This window comes from Sciurus vulgaris (assembly GCF_902686455.1).
Source record: "Sciurus vulgaris genome assembly, chromosome: 14".
Lineage (NCBI taxonomy): Eukaryota > Metazoa > Chordata > Mammalia > Rodentia > Sciuridae > Sciurus > Sciurus vulgaris.
In genome coordinates, this window is record NC_136475.1 from 20,221,560 (window position 1) to 20,241,796 (window position 20,237).

General features: G+C 51.8%; 1 protein-coding gene across 6 annotated transcripts in view; it reads right to left on the reverse strand.

The window, feature by feature from the left end:
- The window catches only part of EDAR (ectodysplasin A receptor), a 90,681-nt gene that overhangs the window by 12,136 nt on the left and 58,308 nt on the right, over positions 1–20,237 (reverse strand). For 4 of the 6 annotated variants that reach the window (XM_079111207.1, XM_079111208.1, XM_079111205.1 and 1 more), the window contains exons 2-5: positions 15,790–15,858; positions 14,905–15,027; positions 14,076–14,257; positions 6,648–6,733 (exon numbers count right to left, since the gene is read on the reverse strand). In XM_079111207.1, the coding sequence (XP_078967333.1) occupies positions 6,648–6,733; positions 14,076–14,257; positions 14,905–15,027; positions 15,790–15,840 (442 nt within the window). In that variant the 5' untranslated portion in view covers positions 15,841–15,858. Of the gene's footprint in view, positions 1–1,324; positions 1,655–6,647; positions 6,734–14,075; positions 14,258–14,904; positions 15,028–15,789; positions 15,859–20,237 lie in introns of those variants that run through there. The other 2 variants (XM_079111210.1, XM_079111209.1) reach the window with 1 other exon arrangement.

Genomic DNA, 20,237 nt, shown 5'->3' on the forward strand with positions numbered 1-20,237 from the left:
TCATCAGGTGGATGAGGAAAACAAACAGGACGTTGAAAAGAAGTTGATCTGTCTGTTTGGTAAGGGGCTCAAGGGAGCTTAAGATACGTTGTCAGAGGAAAAAAATAGCCATGGGCTGTATCTCTGCATGTTAGTCGTCTTTGTCTCTTCTTGTCCTGTCTTGCTGAGTCTTGCAGGTTTGAGGTGGTGACAGGGTTGGGGACAGGGACACAAATATGCTCAGGCCTGTAGTCTAGAGAGGGACAACGAAAGCAGCTAGGGAGGACAGACTTGCGAAATGCCTCTGCGCCCTGGTAGGGATGGTTACACAAGGACATTGCTGAACAATGTGTGCAGGCTATTGCTTGTTAGCGACATCGTCCTGTCTCCCAGCACCCACCTGCCCTGGCCGGTTGTGCCTCACTGTGGTGTACTGGGTGTTTCCCTCCAACCGAACTCTAGCTGGAGTCAACTGAGCAGTCCCAGACCGTGCTGCCGTGGGGACAGGTTGGGTGCTCCCTGGAGCTCTACTCTGAGTGCATCTGAGCAGCAGTAGTGGCTGGAAGACAGACGGCCCCCTATTTCTCAAGAGCTCAGTCTTGATGTCAGGACTGAGATGAAGGCTACCTCTGCTCCGCGGTCAGGGTTCTATCCCCTCAGCCAAGCTCCGCAAGTGCCCTTCTGGTCCCCGTGGTTCTCATCCCAGTCTTCCCATGTTAGTGGCCCCAGGGCCTCTGGAGAAGCTGCAGAGGGAGGTGCATTCCCTGGGGATGCAGCAGCGGATTCTGAGTCCTGTGCTGTGTGCAGAAGCAGCAGGACGTGTGTGTTTCAGCCACACCACAGGCCACTCGGCAGGGACAGCAGAGCAGCACACTACTCCCTGACAATAGTCCCTTTCTTGGAGCACGGGTGTGAGGTTGGTCCCTTGCATGGTCTCTCACCTCTGCTTACTGTTACCGGCATGTGCATGGAATAGGCCCCACGATCGAGGTCAACGGCACCTAGGGGCCGGGTGGTTGGGGCAGTACTGGGTGTGGTTTGAAGGAGGGAACCTGCAGGGCCTGGGAGGACAGAGTCAGGTCCCTGGTCACCACCCTTGGACACTTCTGTAACTTTTTAGGATGGTTGGAAAAATTCTCAGAGGAAACTGATGCCTGCTCACTATTACCCTTGATCCCCGACACACATCCTAGAATCACCAATGTGCATATTAATTTTTTAACACATCCATATAATGTTGAGTAAATGTAAAGTATAAAAGAGGTCTGGGCAAACCCAGCACGTTAAAACAGGGGACGGACACTGCAGTCAGAGAGGCCTGGGCTACTCCTGGTCCTGTCACCACCTGTCACCACCTGTGGGTCAACAGACGAACCGGCTGGTGGGGCTGGGAGGGTGTGGGTGTCATCCCCACTGTCTGGGCTGGAGAGGGCACAGCGTATGCAGGTCCTCCAGGGCAGCGTGTGGGAGTGCCCCTGCCCCTGCCGGCTGTCCTGTGCCAGCTTCCGCTCTGCTCTAACGATGATCAACTCAACAACATCACAGTATTTGGCATCTGGGAGATGGCGTTCCATTCCAGAGTGAGGCGTGCATTTCCAGGTCACTTGGCCTCCTCGGGATGGATCATTAAGTGGCAAGCTTTCTCCCTGTGGCTGGCTGGCTTCCTGCCTTCCTTTTCTGGTTTGGTACTGTGTATTGAACCCGGGTGTGCATTCAGCACCCTGTTCTTTTTCTTTTTTGGCACCTCAGATTTATTTTGTGGAGTAACAAACATTTGGTTACTAAACAAAACAGATAGGGCTGGGGATGTAGCTCAGTTGGTAGAGGGCTTGCCTTACAAGCACAAGGCCCTGGGATCAATCCCCAGCACCACAAAAAGCAAAACAAAAACAAACAAAAAACAGATAGACCTGAAGCCCAGGGGCCAAATATAAGAAAACCATTAGGCCCCAAAGCAAAGTAACTGTAGGACTCATCAGCCAAGAGAAGGGCTCCTGCCTAAGATGGGCTGAAGGGAAAGCTTAGTCCCACCATCCCCGCTGAGGCTTAGTGAAAAATGGGGGCATGAAGCGCTGCAGGGTCTGCGCCTCCAGGAAAAGACAGGATGGAACGAAATGGAAGTGTGGAGTTGGCAAGGACCTTCAGCAGTTAATCATCTGGACCTCCAGCAGCTGGCACGTGTGGGAGGACACCAACTGCAGCATCTGCCTCTCCTGCGACACCAGGTCCACCAGGGTCACCAGGGTCATCAGGATCACCAGGATTCCTGGGACCGCCTGGGCCACCAGGACTTCCTAGGCCACCAGGAGGCTGCCACAACCTCCAGGACCTCCAGGACCAGGACCTCCAGAGATAGGCTTGTGCTAAGGTGCTGAGAGTCTCACTCAGTTGTCCAGGCTGGTCTTGAACTTGCGATCCTCTTGTTTCAGCTCCTGAATGACTGAGATCACAGGTGTGCACCCCACCACAGGTGTGAGCCTGGCTTCCTGTGGGTCTCTGCTGGGTGGTCAACCGTGGATCCTGGTTCGCTTCCATGTGGACCCCAGCTTTGTGTGAACAAGGACGAGGGGCTGGACAAAAGTTGGTGAAAACTGCAGTCTCGGAAAATGGGTAGAGATTTCCCGTCCAGGTCTGCATTTTGATGCGAGAGCGGGGATGGATCTGCTTAGCTCACCAGGAGTCCCGGCAGGACCAACTCGGGAAGCTGCGGTGCACACCCTCATCCTCCGCATAAGGCTCAACGGAGTTATGCCTCCATTCAAAGTGATGAGAGGCCATCGTGGGGCCTTCGAGGGCTGTGAATCCACACCATTTCTAAGTGTGCCGGTGTGTATTAGAGACTGGCTGGGATTCTCTACAGACGGTCAGCAGTTTGGATTTTAAAGATTTGTTATTGGTGCTCAGAGCTGTGAGGAAGGGGCCCCACAGCGGCGGCATTGGCTGAGCACCCTCTGCTGGCGGATCCTGGAACAACGGGCAGAATCCTCAGACCCTCCCTAGTGGTCCAAAGTGGGGTTGCTAGAAACGCAGTCTCAGGCCCACCCCAGACCTGCTGCATCTCTGAAGAGGAGCCTGGAAATGCGTGGCCCACTCACATTTGAGAAGCGCTTTGTAGAAATGGCTGGACAGGGGTTCCAGGAGGACAGGGCTCCCCCGGGGTTCACACCGAGGACCGCAGGCATGCTAGGCCACATAAACCGTCAGAGCACTGTGTCACAGAGTCCAAATCTTTTTTTTTGTTGTCGTTTTTTGGTACCAGGCATTGAACCCAGGGACACCTGACAACTGAACCATATCCCCAGCCCTTTTTATTTATTTACTTAATTTTTGAGACAGGGTTTCACCAAGTTTTTAGGCCTTGCTAAGTTGCTGAGGTTGGTCTCAAACTTTCGATCCTCTTGTCTCAGACTCCTGAGTGGCTCGGCTTACAGGCATGCACCATCATGCCCACTCAGAGTCCAGTGTTTTTTTTTTTTTAACTGAGTGGCAATTCCCTCCTGGACTTGACTCAAAGGTCTTAGTCACTCGTGACTGAAAAAAGGGACAATGGAGCAAATTGTCAGGTGTGGTGCTGCCCTAACAGTGCTTTTTTTTGCATTATTTCATCTGTCCTCACAGCAATCCTGTGATACAGACATGCCCATTTTACAGATGGGGAAAATGAGGTACAAAGAAATCAAGCAACTTTCCCAGTAGTGGAAAGCCAATCCCAAAGCTGAGTCTTTTCCACCTATTTCACCCTTCCTCCGTGTAGAGCCCTCTTCCACTGTCATTTCAACCAGGTCCCTTTACGTGGTTGACCACAACAGGCCTGAGTTCTCAGGATGCTACCAGGTGGCGGGAGAAAACTTGATTTGCCCAAGTGCATCTTGCTCTTTGGTCTTACTGAAAAAATTACCAAAGGGCCTTTCATCTCTGTTCAATCTAACATGGCTTTACCAGGGTGCAGACAATGACTGGGTCTGGGGGAGGCCTGAAGTTTCCCCAACAGGCCAGTCAAGAGCAGGAGGATGAAGCCTGTGTTCCGAAGCTCTGGAGTATTCCTGGGGTGTTCTGAGTATTTAGGAAATGACCGTCACCTGGCTCAAGGCTGCTCAGGAAGCTGTCCTATATGAGGCTTGCCCTGCCATGCAATGTAGCAGACCTGGTTTAGGGAGAGACATCATTCATACCTGCTTTGTGTTTCTAGTTTTCAAAGGATTTTGTATACGTATGGTATGGTTTGGAAATGCAGTGTCCTCCAAAAGCTCATGTGTGAGACAATACAACCGGGGAAATGATTGGGTTATGAGAACTTTAACCCAATCAGTGAATTAATCCTTTGATGGGGATTAACTGAGTGGTAACTGAAGGCAGATGGGGTGTAGCTGGAAGAGGTGGGTCACCGGAGGCTTGCCTTTGGGGTGTGTAGTTTTTGTCTGACCAGTGGAGTCTCTCTCTGCTTTCTGATCATGTCCTGAGCTGCTTTCCTCCATCACACACTTCCGCCAGGATGTTTTATCTCACCTCGAGCCCTGAGGAATGAAGCCAGCCTTCTATGAACTGAGACCTCTGAAACTGTGAGCCTCAAAATAAACTTTTCCCCTTCTAAAATTGTTCTTGTCTGGTCTTTTGGTCACAGCAGCGGACATATGTGTCAACATATGTGCCAACCCTGCTGGTAACTGAACCAATATTGTTTTCTCAATTATATGGTGGAGAAAACAGAAACAAAAGTGGGTACCAGGCACCCACAGTATCGCAGTTACTGAGCACCAGGCTCAGAGCTGGGCTCAGAGTACATACATTTTAATCAAGATGGCATCCAGCACAGAGGCAGGACTGATCCAAAATCCAGTGGCTCCTCTTTGGTTATCCTCTTACTCCTTGGCAAGCCCAGAAACTGGAATGATTTTATTCTATTTGATAATATGTGTCACTCTCTCAGTTCTCTGAGGGTGATTTGACCGGCTGTGTCACACAGCGAATGCCTCCGTGCACCTGGGATGTACGTGCTTGGTGGGAGTCAACTCACCCCATCTGGACAACAGCCTATGTGGTGGGCACCCCTACGCGTCAGGAAACCGAGACTGAGGAATGTGGGGTGACGCGTCTAACTCAGGCAGTGAAGTTCCGGGCCTGGGGCCCTTAACCTGCACCTTGCATTTCAAATTTGTTAAAAATAAGTTTGTGGTCAACCCAGACCTTCTGAATCAGAGGTGGACTCAGGAACATGTGGTGTCACTAGTGCCGCAGGGGACGCTAACGGAAATCACGCCCTGACTTGTGTGCTTGGCACTCAGAGAAGACGTCATTTTTTTAAGAATAGAAAAGCGATCGGGCTGCACAGTAAGAAGGCACACGTGGGGCCCGGTCTGTGTGGGGAGGCCATGGCTCCCCGGCCCTGTCTCCTGCGCTGAGGAGGCCGGGCCCTGACTCGGCCCAGTCCTGGGTGGCACCTCCCCTGCGGTAGGCCACTACCCTCTCTCCTGCTCCAGCAGTAGCTCGTTCATTGATTCCGGGTACCAAGGATGCTCTCTTTCCTCAGCAAGGTTCAGGTAAATTACACCAAGACGGGTGGCGGAGCAAGGGCATCCTGATTGCCAACCAGAGGCCTGCGGTGTGGTCCTGACCACAGGTGTCATCAAGTTCCTGGCTTTCCTGGGGTGGGACTGTGGGTGGCAGTCTTGTGACTTCACAGGGCTGTGGTCATAACCAGTCTCTCCAGCACTATGATCTCTGAACTGCTGGCTTTCTTCATTGCTGGATTCTAAGACCCAGCCATGAGGGGACGGGCGTGCAGCTCAGCGGTAGAGGACCTGCCTAGCAAGGGTCTAGGCCTTGGGTGCACTGGAAGCTGTTCGTCTGTTAAACTGTTAAAGGTGGGGGGGCAGGGAGGGGTGTGCTCTCCTGTCCTGCACTCCTTCCCTCCCTCTCAGCCTTTGAAAGACTCAGCACTGATTCTATGGGATTATGAGAAAATGGGGGGGTGTGTTTCAGGGACAGCAAGGAGAGGCAGGGTTCCGGGGTGGCCTCCTTTTCCCCCTGGAACAGCTCGGAGTTGGAGGGTCGCCCGGGGTATCTCGCTCCCTCCCAGCTGCCCTTCTTTTCCCTTCCTCAGTGTCCTCCAGCTCACAGATCCAAGAGACCCATGATCCACTCTTCTGAAGCAGAGGGACCTGGCCTTTTCTCAAAAGTGTATACACTTGTGAGACTGTTAGTTTACACGAGTTTTTTGTAAACTGTTTCATTAACTGTGGTCATTTCTGTATTTCTTATGGCCTCACGTGATTAAATACGTGTGTGTGTGTGTGTGTGTGTGTATGTATGTGAACACACACTTATGAGAACTTAAAATTGTCTAGCACTTTGCGGTATGTTGCAAAATATACCTGTATTTGTGATCGCACTGGTTTTGCCAATAATCACATAAGATGGATGGGTCAGAGTTTAGTACTCTCATATTACAGATGAGAAAGCCAGGGCTCACAGAGGTGAGGTCCCTGTCCAAGGCAGCAGCAGGGGCTTCTGCCTCAAAGGTCTTCCATAGCAACCTCCCTCCCTTCGATCTTGCCTTTTTGCTATAGTTAATCTTATCTGGTGCTGGGATTGACTTCTTTGTACAAGCCCCTGAAGTCAAAGACACGCATGCCAAATAGTAGGTTCTGATGGAAGGGCAGAACACTCACATTCCTTGGTGTTGGGGGGAGCCAGGAGGCAGGAGTAGCAGACCATGCCGTAGATGTTCCTGGGCCTGTTTTCCAACATGTAGTAACTGCAGGAGGCAAGACAAGACAAAGCAAGACAGGTGAGGCGGGCGCGCCACAGCAAGCGCTGACCAACTCAGACTGTGGCCTCTTGGCAGGTCTGTGATCAAAGCCAGGTACAAGACAGCACAGTGGGAACTGGAAGCCCAGATGCACCAGCAGCCCTTTAAAAATATGTAGCCCTTTTGGCCTACTGAGTCTCTTGGGGGATTTTCAGCTTGTCTTGAAGTGGTACATTCTTTTTCCAACATTGGGCCAGAATGGGCCTTTCTTCTAATCTGTGTCTTTTTTTGGCTCCTTTCGGGAGGGATTTGTTTGGTGTGTGTGTGTGTGTGTGTGTGTGTGTGTGTGTGTGTGTGTGATCACCACCTTCAATCAACATCACCCACCAGAAATATCTGTGTCCCCCATGGTGGTCCCTGTTGGCTTTCTGGATGTTTCACCAACCAGGGGCCAGATGCCGGTGAAGGAGGGGCACCCCCTCGGCGGGTTCCCTTCTCAGAGCCTGTATCCTCGTGGGATTGTTAGCTAAAGTGTCTCTGAGTCCCAGGAACCCCTGGGACTTTCAGACCACCCAAGCACTGCTGAATGCCACTGAATGGAGATGGCCAGCAGAGGATGGCTGTTGGAGACAGCAGGACAGCTGCACTGTCCAGACAGATCAATGCAGATGACTTTAAAGACAGCCTGAAATGCAAGCAGGTCACAATATAACCAAGCACACTTGACCCCAGACACCTATATAGCCGCAAGCGTTCACCCTGGGGTTGCAGACTTCTAGAGAAGGACAGATAATTCACAATAACGCTGCTTAAAATCTTTTCCCCTCAAATGAAGCTCTGGTCACTGTACCAGCCCGATGACCACACCGACTGGCTTAGCCTCCTGCCCCTGCGGCCTGTGAAGCCTGCAGGACTCCACCCTTGTGCCTCCAGCCTCCTGCTGACACCGACAAGCTGACGCTGCCCTCTTCTCCCAGTCGCCTGCGTCTTCCTCCTGCAGCCCTGGCTCCCACTGTGGCCAGCGCCTGTGTTCCCCAAACATTCAGGGGTGATCATGGAGCCATTTATCACATCGTGAGCAGTTGATCAAATAAAGTCAGCTGGTGCCAACACCCCCCCTTATTACAATTCAAGAAATGAAAAATCCCTCTCTGCTACTGAATTTTTCCATGGTGTCTTCTAATCTCTTTTTTATTAGCCCCATACCAAGAAGCCTCCCACCAATGGCTGTGGTAAGTGACACAAAGCACAGGAGGGCCAGGGGCAGGGGAGTCTGGGCTCTGGTCTTCACGAGCGTGGACCATTACCAGAAACATTATGGGCATGATTGCCTGCCCTTCCTGCCCTTTTCTGCTCAGATCTCCGAGCGTCTTATAGACATTAATTAACCAATCTCTGAACACCTGTCTGAGAAGTCACAGTGGCCAGTTTACAGTTAAGCTTCGTGGAACAAGCTTCTTTGGAATATACCCTGTGCCCCTTCTGGGGGACATCTTTGTGAAGAAAGGAGCCCTGTGGGGACCAATGCTGCATCTGTTCTGCAGGGTTTCTTGTCTGCCATGCGGCCTCATGAAGGTGACAGGTGCCAGGTGGCCAGGCAGCCCCACCTGCAGCTTTCCCATATCCAGGTCCGGGGTGCCACTTCTGGAAAACACCTGTTACTACTTCCTCCTCTGTTACCTCCGCCTCAGTGGCGTGCCTTTTCCCTAACAGGACTGGTGCAGGAGGCAAGGCTTGTTCACATTTGCATTTCTTGCACCTCATGCTACGTACTGAGGATGGAGAGCTCTCGATAAATATTGGTTGGACAAATTAATAAATGACACCCAGTTCTCCATAGAAGTTCTAAGTGCTAAGATTAACAGAAACCCCTAAGAATATTTGAGAGCTCTCCTCCCCTTTGAAAACAATTTTGTTTTTAGTTGTTGATGGACCTTTATTTTATTCATTTATTCATATGTAGTGCTGAGAATCGAACCCAGTGCCTCACACATGCTAGGCAAGCGCTCGGCTACTGAGCCTCCACCCCAGCCCTCTCCGCCCCTCCTGAGCAGTAGAACCACAGTCTTGGCCATCCTATTACAGGCTTGGTACAGGGCTCAGTCTTCGATAAAGCTTTAAAGTCACAGAGGAAGGTGCGGAACATCTGGGATTCGGGGCACACACTGGAGCACCTGCATTTTGAGCACCTGGGGAGGGGTTATGTCTGCTGTGGCCTTTTTTGGACACACAAGGGCCTATTGCAGGCTGACAGCTCTCATCGGGATGTGTGCTGGGGGTGGGGTTCCTGTCTAATTCCCAAGGGGGCCCTGAATGACTCTGTGCTCCTGTGCTGACCCTGAATGTGCATTTGGACCCATCTGTGGGATGCTGTAGGTAACTTAGTGAAGGAGCCATTTCCAAAGGCTGTGATGTTTTGAAAACTAGGTTGGCCAGGGAACTGTTGAGAAGCCCTAGTGCTTAACCTGGCCTGAGAGTTAAATACCTCAGGATAAAGAGAAGCCACTTTTTTCATCAAGCGCATTTTCTTCCTGCAGAGAACACTTCTGAGTGCTAGATTTTTCTCTTAAGACGAACCTAACTCCTCCTGGTGTAGTGTCACCCATGTCTCTCATGCAGGGCTAGACAGGAATGGAAGCACAGGCTTACCATTAGCCGTCTGATAAAATTTCATCAATTTGAAGTTGGGTGTCCACTTAGGGATCTGTGACCCACTAGAGGGTCAAGTCCTTCCTCCTGGAAAGGTCAGCTTCCTGCTCTTTGATCCATATTTTGATTTTCCCCTGTATCTCCTGGGCTTAGAATGCGCTGATGTTCTGCTGAGTTAGTCATAAGTTGAAAACATTGATAATTTGAAAATACGTTTATACATCTAACCTACCATGCATCCTAGCTGAGCCCAGCTTGGGGCACTTACATCAGCCTACTGTTGGGCAAAATCATGTCTCACAAAGACCATTTTCGAATGAGGTACTGACTATCTCATGTGACGTACTGACTGCTGAACTGAGGGAAGAACAGAGCAGGAGCGCTCACCCTCCAGGTTCATGCACATTAAGTGGGTGCTCACCCTTGACTTGAGGCTCATGTACATTAAATATGGTTCCTACTGACGCATACTGCCTTTGCACCATTGCGGAATTAAAAAAAAAATTGGATCTTCATAAGTTGGGCATGGCCTGTAGTCCTTTTTTTCTTTGACTCCCCTGTTCTTCCTGGATCCATTAAGTTGTATAGCTCAGGCCAAGATTCAGTTTAAATGGGGCTTCTAGAATCTTCTATCCAGAGAGTGACTTCCTCCAGTTCAATAGATACAGATTTCTCCTGAAGATTCTCCTTTCTCAGGACCCTGGAGCTTGCAATGGATGGTCCATGAGATGTTCATTTTCCCTCTGACGTGTTGGCAGCTGGGGCGGCCTCTGTGTCCTTCCTAGGCCCCAACCCTGCAGAGCCTCCTGTTGGAAGGGAATGGTGTGGTGTGGTGTGGAGCCCCAGAAGTTCCTCCAGGGGGGCAGAGACGCCAGGGAGTTGTGAAAGCTAACCTCTCCCTTGCCTTCTCTTAGTTCCTGGTCCTCCCACACAAACCCTTCCCAACAGGAAAGCCCCATGTGCTGCTCATTGTTCAGCGAGTATTTCGGCCACATTCAGATACAAAGAGGAGACTGCAAAGAATGAGGAGCCAGCACCTGCCAAACCACAAGGGAGGGGAGAGGGCCAAAGCAACCTTGGTGTTAGAAAGACAAATAGGAGGTAATCTGCATCCGCAGCCCCATAACCACAGGGATTCGGGAATGAAAACAGCCTTTCATCGAGCTAATAATGCCAACTTGCCAGAATGCCTTATAATCCTCCTCTGGGACATAGCATGAGAACTTCGTTTTGTTCTCTAAACCTACAGCATCTAATTGGAAGCCAGAGCCCGTCAGGGTCCTGCCCGAGTCTAGCGGGGAGCTCACCAGAGGTGGGGGCATTAGCCACTACGCAGCACTGGAGACCGGAGGTAAAGTAGGGGCCTTCTGTTTTGGTGGCCTTGGGTTGGTAGTGATTGATTTAAACAGACACATCACATTGCAGAGCCGAACATGGAGCTGACTAAGCAGTTTTCTCATCCATAGAGTGAACTGAAACTCACAGAGATGCGGAGATGCCTATTGAGACGTGCCTCCCTGCAGGAGATCCCTCCCTGCCTCCTTGGGGTCTCCGGTCTTGATCTGTCCTGGGTGCTGAAGATAAAGGGTGACTAAGCAGGTTATTGTGGCGCTCAAGATTCCAGAGCTGGAAAAAACTTTCCAAAGCACATGGTAGCCTCACAGATGGGCATCCGAGTCTGTTTGACTCCATCTAGAGGCGAGGAACTCCTCACCCTTTTGTTGTGGAACTTCTTTAGTGATTGGATATTTTCTGGTAAATGTTAGCACTATGCAAACTGCCTTCATGGCTACAGAGTCTTTTGAGGGCTAGGCTGGCACTGGCCTTTGAGACAGGTATTCACCATGCTGCACCCCGGCTTGTCCTGTCTGGTTAGAACGTTTCTGTGGCTCTAAGGGAAAATGTAACAGATTGCTCCATGCACCTAATTCTGCTCCTTTTAGATCATCTGGAACAAAGTCACAACTGAATTTCACAGCCTACTGAGGCACTGTGGCCCCAGGACTGACCTGTAGCCAAGTCAGAGCCAGCAGTGCAAGTCAGTCAACTGTGCCAACCATCCTCTCACCCCTCTGCAAAGCTGCCTCACCAGTAGTCTGTCCAGACCGGCGGCTCTAGCACCGTCAACGGGTGGATGGCTTCCAAGTCCTGAGCTCAGCCTGGATCTTGCCCTGGGCACCACACCCTCTACCATCTGTGTTGGAGACGTTCGTTTAGATGCCCACAGCACCTTAGATTTCACAAGAGAGCCTCCACCTGCCTCTACCTCCCCAACAAAGTCTTCTTCCTCTTGTATTATGCATGTGAGCAATGGCACTATGGTTCACATGGCTGGCCAAGAGTCCTCCTCTTGTCTCATGTCCTCTGTCTACAACAGGTCAGTACTGTTCACTGGCCAGCTTCAGATTCTCCCCAGTCCCAGTGGCTGCCTCTTCCCTCCTCAGCTGTTTTCCTGGCTGCTGCCAATGACAGCCCTATGGTGTCCTGCTCCAGCTTGGCAGTCCGCATGGTGACCTGCATCAGCTGCAAGCTGAAGACCTAAGTCTTCAGTGCTGGTTTCCAGACCCTTTCCATCTGGTCCCTGCCCACCTCTAGCTTCTCCACCCCTTGCTCTGGCCACATGGACCCAATCAGAACCCTAGGCCCTCTGATCCTGGGCTTCAGCATCTCTACTATGAAAGTTCTGTCCTGTTTCTCAGCCTGATCACCTCCCTCCCACCTCCAGAGGTCTAAAGCCCTGAGATCCCACTGCCTCCATGGGCTTCTAGAAAACTCTGTGTGTGCCTTACCACACTGTGCTGTGGTTGCAGATTTCCTTGTTTCACTCTGCCCTCCCTTCATCTCACGAATGTCTGCCTAGTCGCTTTTAGTTGACAGGTTTATAAAAACAAACACTGGAGCTGCCACAGTAGCTCATGAATGCCTGGTCAGGTACTCACACTGGGAAGCTCTCAGAATAAATCTAGTTTTGCGAAGGTGAACATGCTAAAGTGTGCATACTGTTCTCTACTTAATTCACTGGAGCTCTGCATTTCTTTTGTGGATCATGTGTTTGCACCAATAAAATAAATGAAGTCAATGAATGAATGACTGAGTCAAGATGAAATTCTAGGAAGCCCGTTAATTATCAGAGACTGATTCTCGCCATCTAATGTCAAGATCCTACTGCATTTGTACCATGCAGAGGCAAGCACAGTGTGTGCACAGAGCAGTCCCAAAGGATATTTGTGTGGCTGGGTGGAAATGCTTTGATTCTGGTTCTTCTAACGCCCACGTTCCTTTTGGAGGAGCTGCTCTACAGCCCAGTGATTGTAACAGCTGAATTAAAAGTACCCAACTAAAAAACTTTATTTTTATATCATGTCAGTTTTTAGTTCTCTGCTCTTTTGGAAAATAAGGTTCTTTGTTAGATACTCCTGCTTTATGAATTCACTGGAAAAATATGTTTGACTCATAACTTTGTGTCGGGGATATTGACATAAGGTTGTCCAGCAAGTATTTGGACAGCTGATTCTGTATTTGGGGAGGAAAGCTTGGGCGAGAGCCAGACTACTGGGGAAAAGAAGGGGAATAGGCACCAGCAGATAGAGGGAGGTGGAAGCCACAGAAAGGGATGCTTCTTAGTAACAAATTGAACTAAGGTTATCCTGGGTGAGTTTAAAATATGTCTCCTCATTGTAAAGAGCCGATTCCCTTTCCATCTGTTTTTAAGTTGGTAGGTCTTCCTATTTCGTACACCCCTCTTATTGCTAATGCTCAATGTCCTCTTTTGATGTATCCTTCTTATGTTCTTCCTCATCTTAATCGATACAGTGGTCCAGGGAGACGTCAGTGCAAGCACGTTGTGAAGGGTAGCGTGCTATTCAGAACACCACGGTGTCAGGACCACTGCCATTACATCCACCACCAGCCTCTGCCTCCCTTGTCACCACCACCTCCATCATCGCCTCCATGACTCCACGATCATCACTATCACCTCCACCTGCACCGTCACTACTATTACTGCCACCACCATCGCTTTCCTCATCTCCTCCATCACCACCTGCACCTCCGCCATCAGGCTCTGCATTTCTGCAACCCTTGCAAGGCATTACGTTCTGTGGCCACTAGAGGGAGCAGCAGCAACAGCCGCTGCTCAGCATCTGCCCGCGTCAAGGTTGGTATTTTTCTGGTCCCAGGCAAAATTTACTAATGTGTCCTCCCTGGAAAAAGGGAGATTTAATCTTTCTGTCTTTTAGGCTAATTGCATTTTCACTTTTTTGGGGGAAGACTTTTGATACCTAACATAATTGTGGTGGAATTACAGGCATCATCTGACTCAAACATTTTTATTAGTAGTTTTTACCCTCGGGTTTTCTGGAATATTAAAAAGAATATTTTCATGTAGAATTTTTTTTTTCTTCCAGAATGTTTTACATGCGTTGTCTCATTGTAAGTGCCAGCAAATTTGTTTCATTTGGGCAGTCAGAAGAAACTGTGGTGATTAGCGTCCATGTAAGAGGTGTGGACAGGGCACCTGGTGGGCCACCTGTCTATGAGGTGACAGGACTGGCCATCCTGGATGCCACCATTGTAGAAGGGGGCAAAGGGCAGGCAGGACATGGCTGTAAGGTCTGTGGTGCCCATGGACCCTCATCAAAGGATCTTTGGCCCTGTGCCCATCACCGTTCAGGGGTCTGCCCTGCAGGGCCCCACTTACCCAGGGAGACACGGCCCACACTCGGCATCATTTTCCATGTCCCCCGGTGTCAGCACTGTGGCCCGGAAGAAGCCCTCGCAGTCTTTGTGGCGCCTGCAGATCTGGTAGCCTCCCTTGGAAAACTTCTCTGCTGGGCAGGGCACGCAGCCGTAGTCCTCGTCTTTGGTGCCATAGCCACAGGACTGGCCAAGGAAGCGGACAGAGGACACGGGTCAGCACAGCAGCTGACTCCGGCGGGCAGGGCAATGACACCCCAGCTCTTTCCAGATGCTACTCTTGCTGTCCTCGGCCACCTGTCTCATCCTAATTGCAAGACCCCCATTTCCTGGCTCCAGCTCTGAGCTCACTCCCCCTGCCACTGCGCTTGGGTCTCAGATGCTGCCCCTCTTCTGAGGTCCCTGAAGGAGATTCCACCGGCTCCTGGAAAGCCCCACCAGCAGGCCAGCCCTGGGGGCCCGACTTTTCTCAGCACACTACAAAATCCCGAGTACTGAAACCCTGGATGGCTCTTAGTGCTTCACAGAGAACAGCGCTCAGCTTCCCAGAGGAGGGAGACGCGACACTCATGTGTCTGACACTCCCTTAATCAGGGTATGATGGAAAAGCCATTCTCTAAAACAATCAAGAGCTCCTGAGAAACTTGTTGATGTGAGCTCAGCAGGAAAGCACTTCTTGGGCTCATGTCAGCTCACGCCACTGGGTCTCAACGTCCAGAGGCCACGGGCGGTTGGCTCTATTCACCCTGCACACCTCTCGCACTGCGATGCCAGCTCAGGACATGGGGGCCGCGACAGCAGGCCCCCGTGAGAGCTCCCCAGGCTGTCCTTACCATGTATGGCTCCTCCCCTGGCCCGCAGAGGGGACACTGGTGGCACAGCCCTGTGGTCTGGTTGTAGTACTCGTTTTCGCCGCAGTTGGAGTACTCTGCTCTGGCCGAACACATCAGGGACACCTGCCATGAAAGGGGGTTTTAGCCTCCTCGTGGTCGTTCCTAAGCAGGGTCTGCCCAGAAAGCCCGATTGGTTTGGAAAGGAAGTGCCTGGCAGTGCTGGGGGCTCAGTCCAGGAGAGGGCCAGCGAGGTACTGGTGCCGAGGCCCTAGGTTGTCACAGGTCAGCACCTGGGTGTGGCCACCCCTGCCGCCAGCCAGCGGACACCAGAGCCACCTCCTCCTCATCCTGCTGTCCAAGCTCAGCCCCTCATTAAGTCTGCTTCAATCTTGGATTCTCTCCCAGGCCGTGAGGCGGCCTCCTGTGCTGAGCCTAGACGGTGGGGTGCCTCCACACAGTGACCTTTTGTCACCTGGTGGCCCATCTTCACCCCAGGAGGAGTGCCGGAAGAAAGGATCTTCTGGATCTTTCTCAGCTGCGGGGCCTGCAAGGGTGGACTCATCACACAGGCACGGGGCTGTGGAGAGCAGGACACCAACAAGCTCTCTTCAACGCTTCCAGCTGCGAGTCCTACAGAGGGAGCCGCTGACCGCGTGTGAGCACAGGGTGGTGTTTGGTGCGGGGCTGGCATGATCCTATTTCACCCTCAGGCAAACCCCAGGAAAGAGGGGCTACGGTCATTATTCCCATTTTACAGCTGTGGTCACTGAGGCCTAGGAGGCTAAGAACCAGGTCTAGAGTGACCTGGCTGGTGGGGAACTGGCCTGGGTGGGGACCTCCTGCGTCAGGAGGATGCAGCGTGAGCAGGTGCTCAGAGCCACTTACCACCAGGACGGGGAGCCAGGGCGTCCACCTAGAGTCCTCCACGTGGGCCATGCTCTCCCGGGACTTCACCTGAAAGACACACTCATCAGCACCCGCGGGCGCTGCAGTGGCCCAGCTTCTCTCCAGCTGCCCTTCTTGCGCCTCACTGGATGCCCTGGAAGGTAAGGTGCCCTCCAGCCGACAGCAGGGAGCGGCATACCCCTAAGGAAAGGCAGCTTTTAAGCTGAGGTCAGGCCCATGTGTCTTGGGCTGACCCTGTGGCCCTCAGCAGCATCCTGACCATGTCCCAAAAGAGCCCTCGAGAGGACGACTGGAGCCTGCTGAGGGCCTGCTGTTAAAGCTGGGCTGGTGACCAGTGTCTCAGGTGCTGAGAAAGCTTGAAGAAAGCTGGCCTCACACCAGCTTTAAGCTTGGGATGCTCCAGGCTGGTCTTGACCCTCAGGCTCCAGGGCAGCAGGAGAACCCCTGGAGATGCTGCTGGGGACCAGTGTCTGGTCCATCCCCCGCCCTTGCCCTCCCAGCCCCACTGGAAGGTCTTTATTTTTCTCTCTGAAGAATGGGTCACTGATCAACGTGTATGAGTAAGAGAACGTAGGAGTCCAACCATCTAACTGTACAGCTGAGACAACTGAAGGCCAGAGAGGTAAAGTGACTTGCCCGGAGACACACGGCTGCTTAAAGGAAAGAGGATGGTTATGTCTCGGGGTCACGTGCTTCTCGTGTGTACTGTTGAAGCACGGCTTTGTAGGAGGTGTCGTTTTAATTGTTCATTTTACAAATGGGAGACTTGGGTCTCAAACTCAAAGCGATTTTGCCTGGGAGTTTGTGTATTAATTAGCCTGGCTGTACAAAGAGAGATGATTTACTCATGTGTGTGCCTAAATTCCCCAGCTGCCACACTGGCCACTGTGTTGACACTGGGGATGAATTAGTGATAGAGCAGCATGCCTTCCTGTAGAGGCTGAGGAATCTTCTAGAATCCACTGCTGACTCAGACCAGAAGTCAAACGGCCTTGGGAATTAATACCCCAAGGTACTGACCTTTCACCCTGAAATCCTCTCGTTCTTATCATTGGTCATGGAAATCAATAATCACCAACACCATACAAGAAAATATGTGCAAGGTAGCTCAAAGCAGGGGAGATCATTGGTTTCTCCTTCTCCCTCCTCCCTCCTTCCCATTCTTCCTCCCTCTTTCTTTAGCCTTTCTTCCTTCCTAGCCCTGAACTTTGTCTCTGTAACATCCTAAAGGCATTAAGAAGAAAAGCAGTCAAATGCATTATAAATAAAGAAATCAAGCTGGAGAATGAGGGAGAACCATGTAACAGTCAGGGAATGGCAGAGAGTGACAGAAGACCAGGGGGACCAGTTAGTGGGGTGGGGCAGGGGGCATTGCTCCTGAGAAGAAGAAAACCCTTTGATGGTTCCCCCAGGCTTAGGGCCTCGCTAAGTGGAGTCTTGGAAGATGCACATTTAGGAGAAGCACCTAAGGCATAAATATGTACAGAGAGGTCAGTGAGGGGCCACAGCTGATGGGCTGGGGCAGCCCGGCCCTCCAGCATCCCAGGAAGATGCCAGTCCAGTGTCCTGTCCTACCGCATCCTCCACTCCTGGAAGAGGAGGGTGGCTCAAATCCAGATGGGGCCTTAAAATATCATTCTTACTTATCATTGCAACAGACAAAGAACCAACAGAAAAATCCAGCGGAGGATCGGTTCCCTGGAGCCCCTTCTGTAGCTGAGTGACAATCACACAGAAGATGCTTCTGTGACTGTACTTGTAAAGGTTTCCATATGCATGGAAATGGATCTGGTGGCAACCACCGACCTTCCCACAAAAACTTTCTGGCAGGAAGTGAAATAATGTGGGGGTGACTGAGGTTCAGAGTGAATGGTTTAGTAGAGTTTGCGTCAACTTTGTGATAGAAAAAGACCATAAACACATTTCATTCTGGGGGACAGTGTGTCTTCCTGATGCTCTAAGAGCAGCTGGGGAGGATGGTCCTGGGAGGATCATCCTGGGGCCTGACCAGAGTCACTGGCAAAGCTCTGAGGCCAGGCCTCATCTGGGCTCTGGCTGCCTGGCTCGGTTACTCGGAGGCGCCCCTCACTCAGTACCATCATGGTCTTGGGGAAGGGCTATGTTTCTGGACTTTCTGGAAGAATATAAGGACGCCTTTCCCATGATCCAGCACTCTGCTGGCACCTCAGCACTGAATTTACATTTGAAAAACACTGACTGGACTAAGCCAAGATGAAAGCACCCGGGCAGCACCCCAGTCATGAACTTGCTGGGTGTTTTCCTTCTAGCAAGGAGCAAGCTGGGGCAGGCAGCGGGGATGCCCCAGGCTGCAGAGCCCTGCTCGGGAGGCAGAAGCAGGGATGGCAACGACCGGAAGGGAGCCTGGGCCCTGGGACCTGCGGCCTTGAATTTGCCTCAGGATGGTGGGCTAGCAGAGGTGGGTTTCCCTGGTCTGTGGACAGGGCCAAGGCCTCTGCTGCTCTGAAGGCTTTCAAGAGCCATATTAAAAGTTTTAAATTCACTGACTTCTAATTATAGCTGAGCCTTGGAGGGCTTCCCTGAGAAACTGAGAAGGGCCAGGCCTGCCACACCTTCCTGTCAACTAGGAGCATTTATGGAAAGGCTCATTAAAGATGTTCTGTGGACCCAAAGAGTCAAAAACCAAACAAACAAACGGATACACGAAGGCAAGCAAAAAGTGAATGGAGTTGCTGGGAGGATGGACACACGAGATCCTAGCCATCTGGGAGGCTGAGGCAGGCAGCTGGCCAGTGCGAAGCCACCAGGCGACACAGCCAGACCCTGTCTCCAAACAACAACGTCAGCAACATTTTCATTATTGTAACTTTGCGGATCCCTCTGCCCTGTGCAGGGCGTGGCCTCTGTCTTGCTATAAAGTTTCTGAACTAAACTGAGCTAAGGGAACCCCTCTGTCCTGGGAGCCCCTTGACTGTGACAGTGAAGAGGGATGGGGGAGTACCCAAGTGTCCCTTTTTGTCCACATGCAGACAAGGTGGCTGCTGAACTTGTGGAACTGACCAGCTAGTGAATGATCCAGGTCAGGGTCCTGCTTCTCTTCCCTCCCGCCCCTCTAGACCTTCCTGCTTTTGACTGTTCCCTCTTCATGGTGTCCACCTAGAGTGACAACTGTCACAACCATGACACTGTCACGTGGGACCAGCCCGGCCCGGCTCTGGCTTGGTGGGCTCCATCATTATCCCCACTTTTATATATCAGGAAACCGAGGCTCTGAGAAGCCAAATAGCACACTTAGCATGCGGCCAGCCCTCGCCTTTTGTCACTACACGTTTCCCCCTACTAGGTTAGCAAATCAGGGTCAGCGGGAAGGACAAACCGGGACTGTAGGCCCCATTTGGAGAGTTTGTGCTGCTGGAATTATGGTCTGTCTTGTTCCCCTGGGGTCCTGTGGGCTGGGTCCAGGCCAGCCCTCTCCATGGGGGCCCATGAAGGGTCAGGGAGGAAGAAGGCCCAGTATTCCCAGATCTGAGCTGCTTCTCTGCTGTCCCCGCCCTCAACCCAGCCTGTCAAGATCTGCCCAAGGCTTCCCCATGACTCCTCCCCTATGGAGGGTCTCTGGCCAACACCAAAGGGCCTGACCTCCTGAAATGTGGGCTGGGGGTCTCTCTGGGCACAGCCACGTCTGTGACAAAGTCCTCAAAGTTCTTCAGGGACCTTCCTTCCTGTCTTCTCCCCCTGTAGAACTGAGGCAGAAAAGCAAACCCAGGAACCACTGCCCCTGCATGCACAGAGCTGTGCTCATAAGCCTCAATCATTCAGGACCGAACAGGACAAAAGTTCAAAACTTACTTAGGCCCCACATAAGGGGTTGGGCATCTCTTAAGAAATCTCTCCCTAGGGCTTCGGGTCTACTGACAGGCATTCTCTGAAACCTGTTCCATGCCTGGGACAGGGAAGGATGATCCCAGGTGGCTCACAGGGCACAGCCCTTCGGAGGCTTGTGGCTTGTCAACCTGGAGGGCTGGAGTTGACATCTCCTAACTCTGGGTGTTGTCTCATCCATTCAAAACATTTATGAAGAGCCTCCACCCTGGCCAGGTTCTGGGCATGGGTCAGCTCCTGCCCTCCAGGGGATTAAGAGATTGATATGGTGAGGGCCAGAAGGTCACCCATAGTTTTGGGGCTGGAGGTGTAAGGGACCCACAGGATGGGCACTGTGGTGCTGGGGTTGGGGGCACCCCGATTTGCAGAGTCTGCTCACTCCTGTGGTGTAAATATTCTCTGTGCTCTTTCAGTTGCCGACTCATGGATATGGAGCCAGGGCCCTGCCACCTTGGGCACCTGACTTCATTCTTGAGGAGAGCAGGACAGGTGGAGACTCACCTAAGTCCTGAAGGGCAGGTAAAAATTAGCTGGGAAAGTGGAAACAGTTATCCCAGGATGGGGCA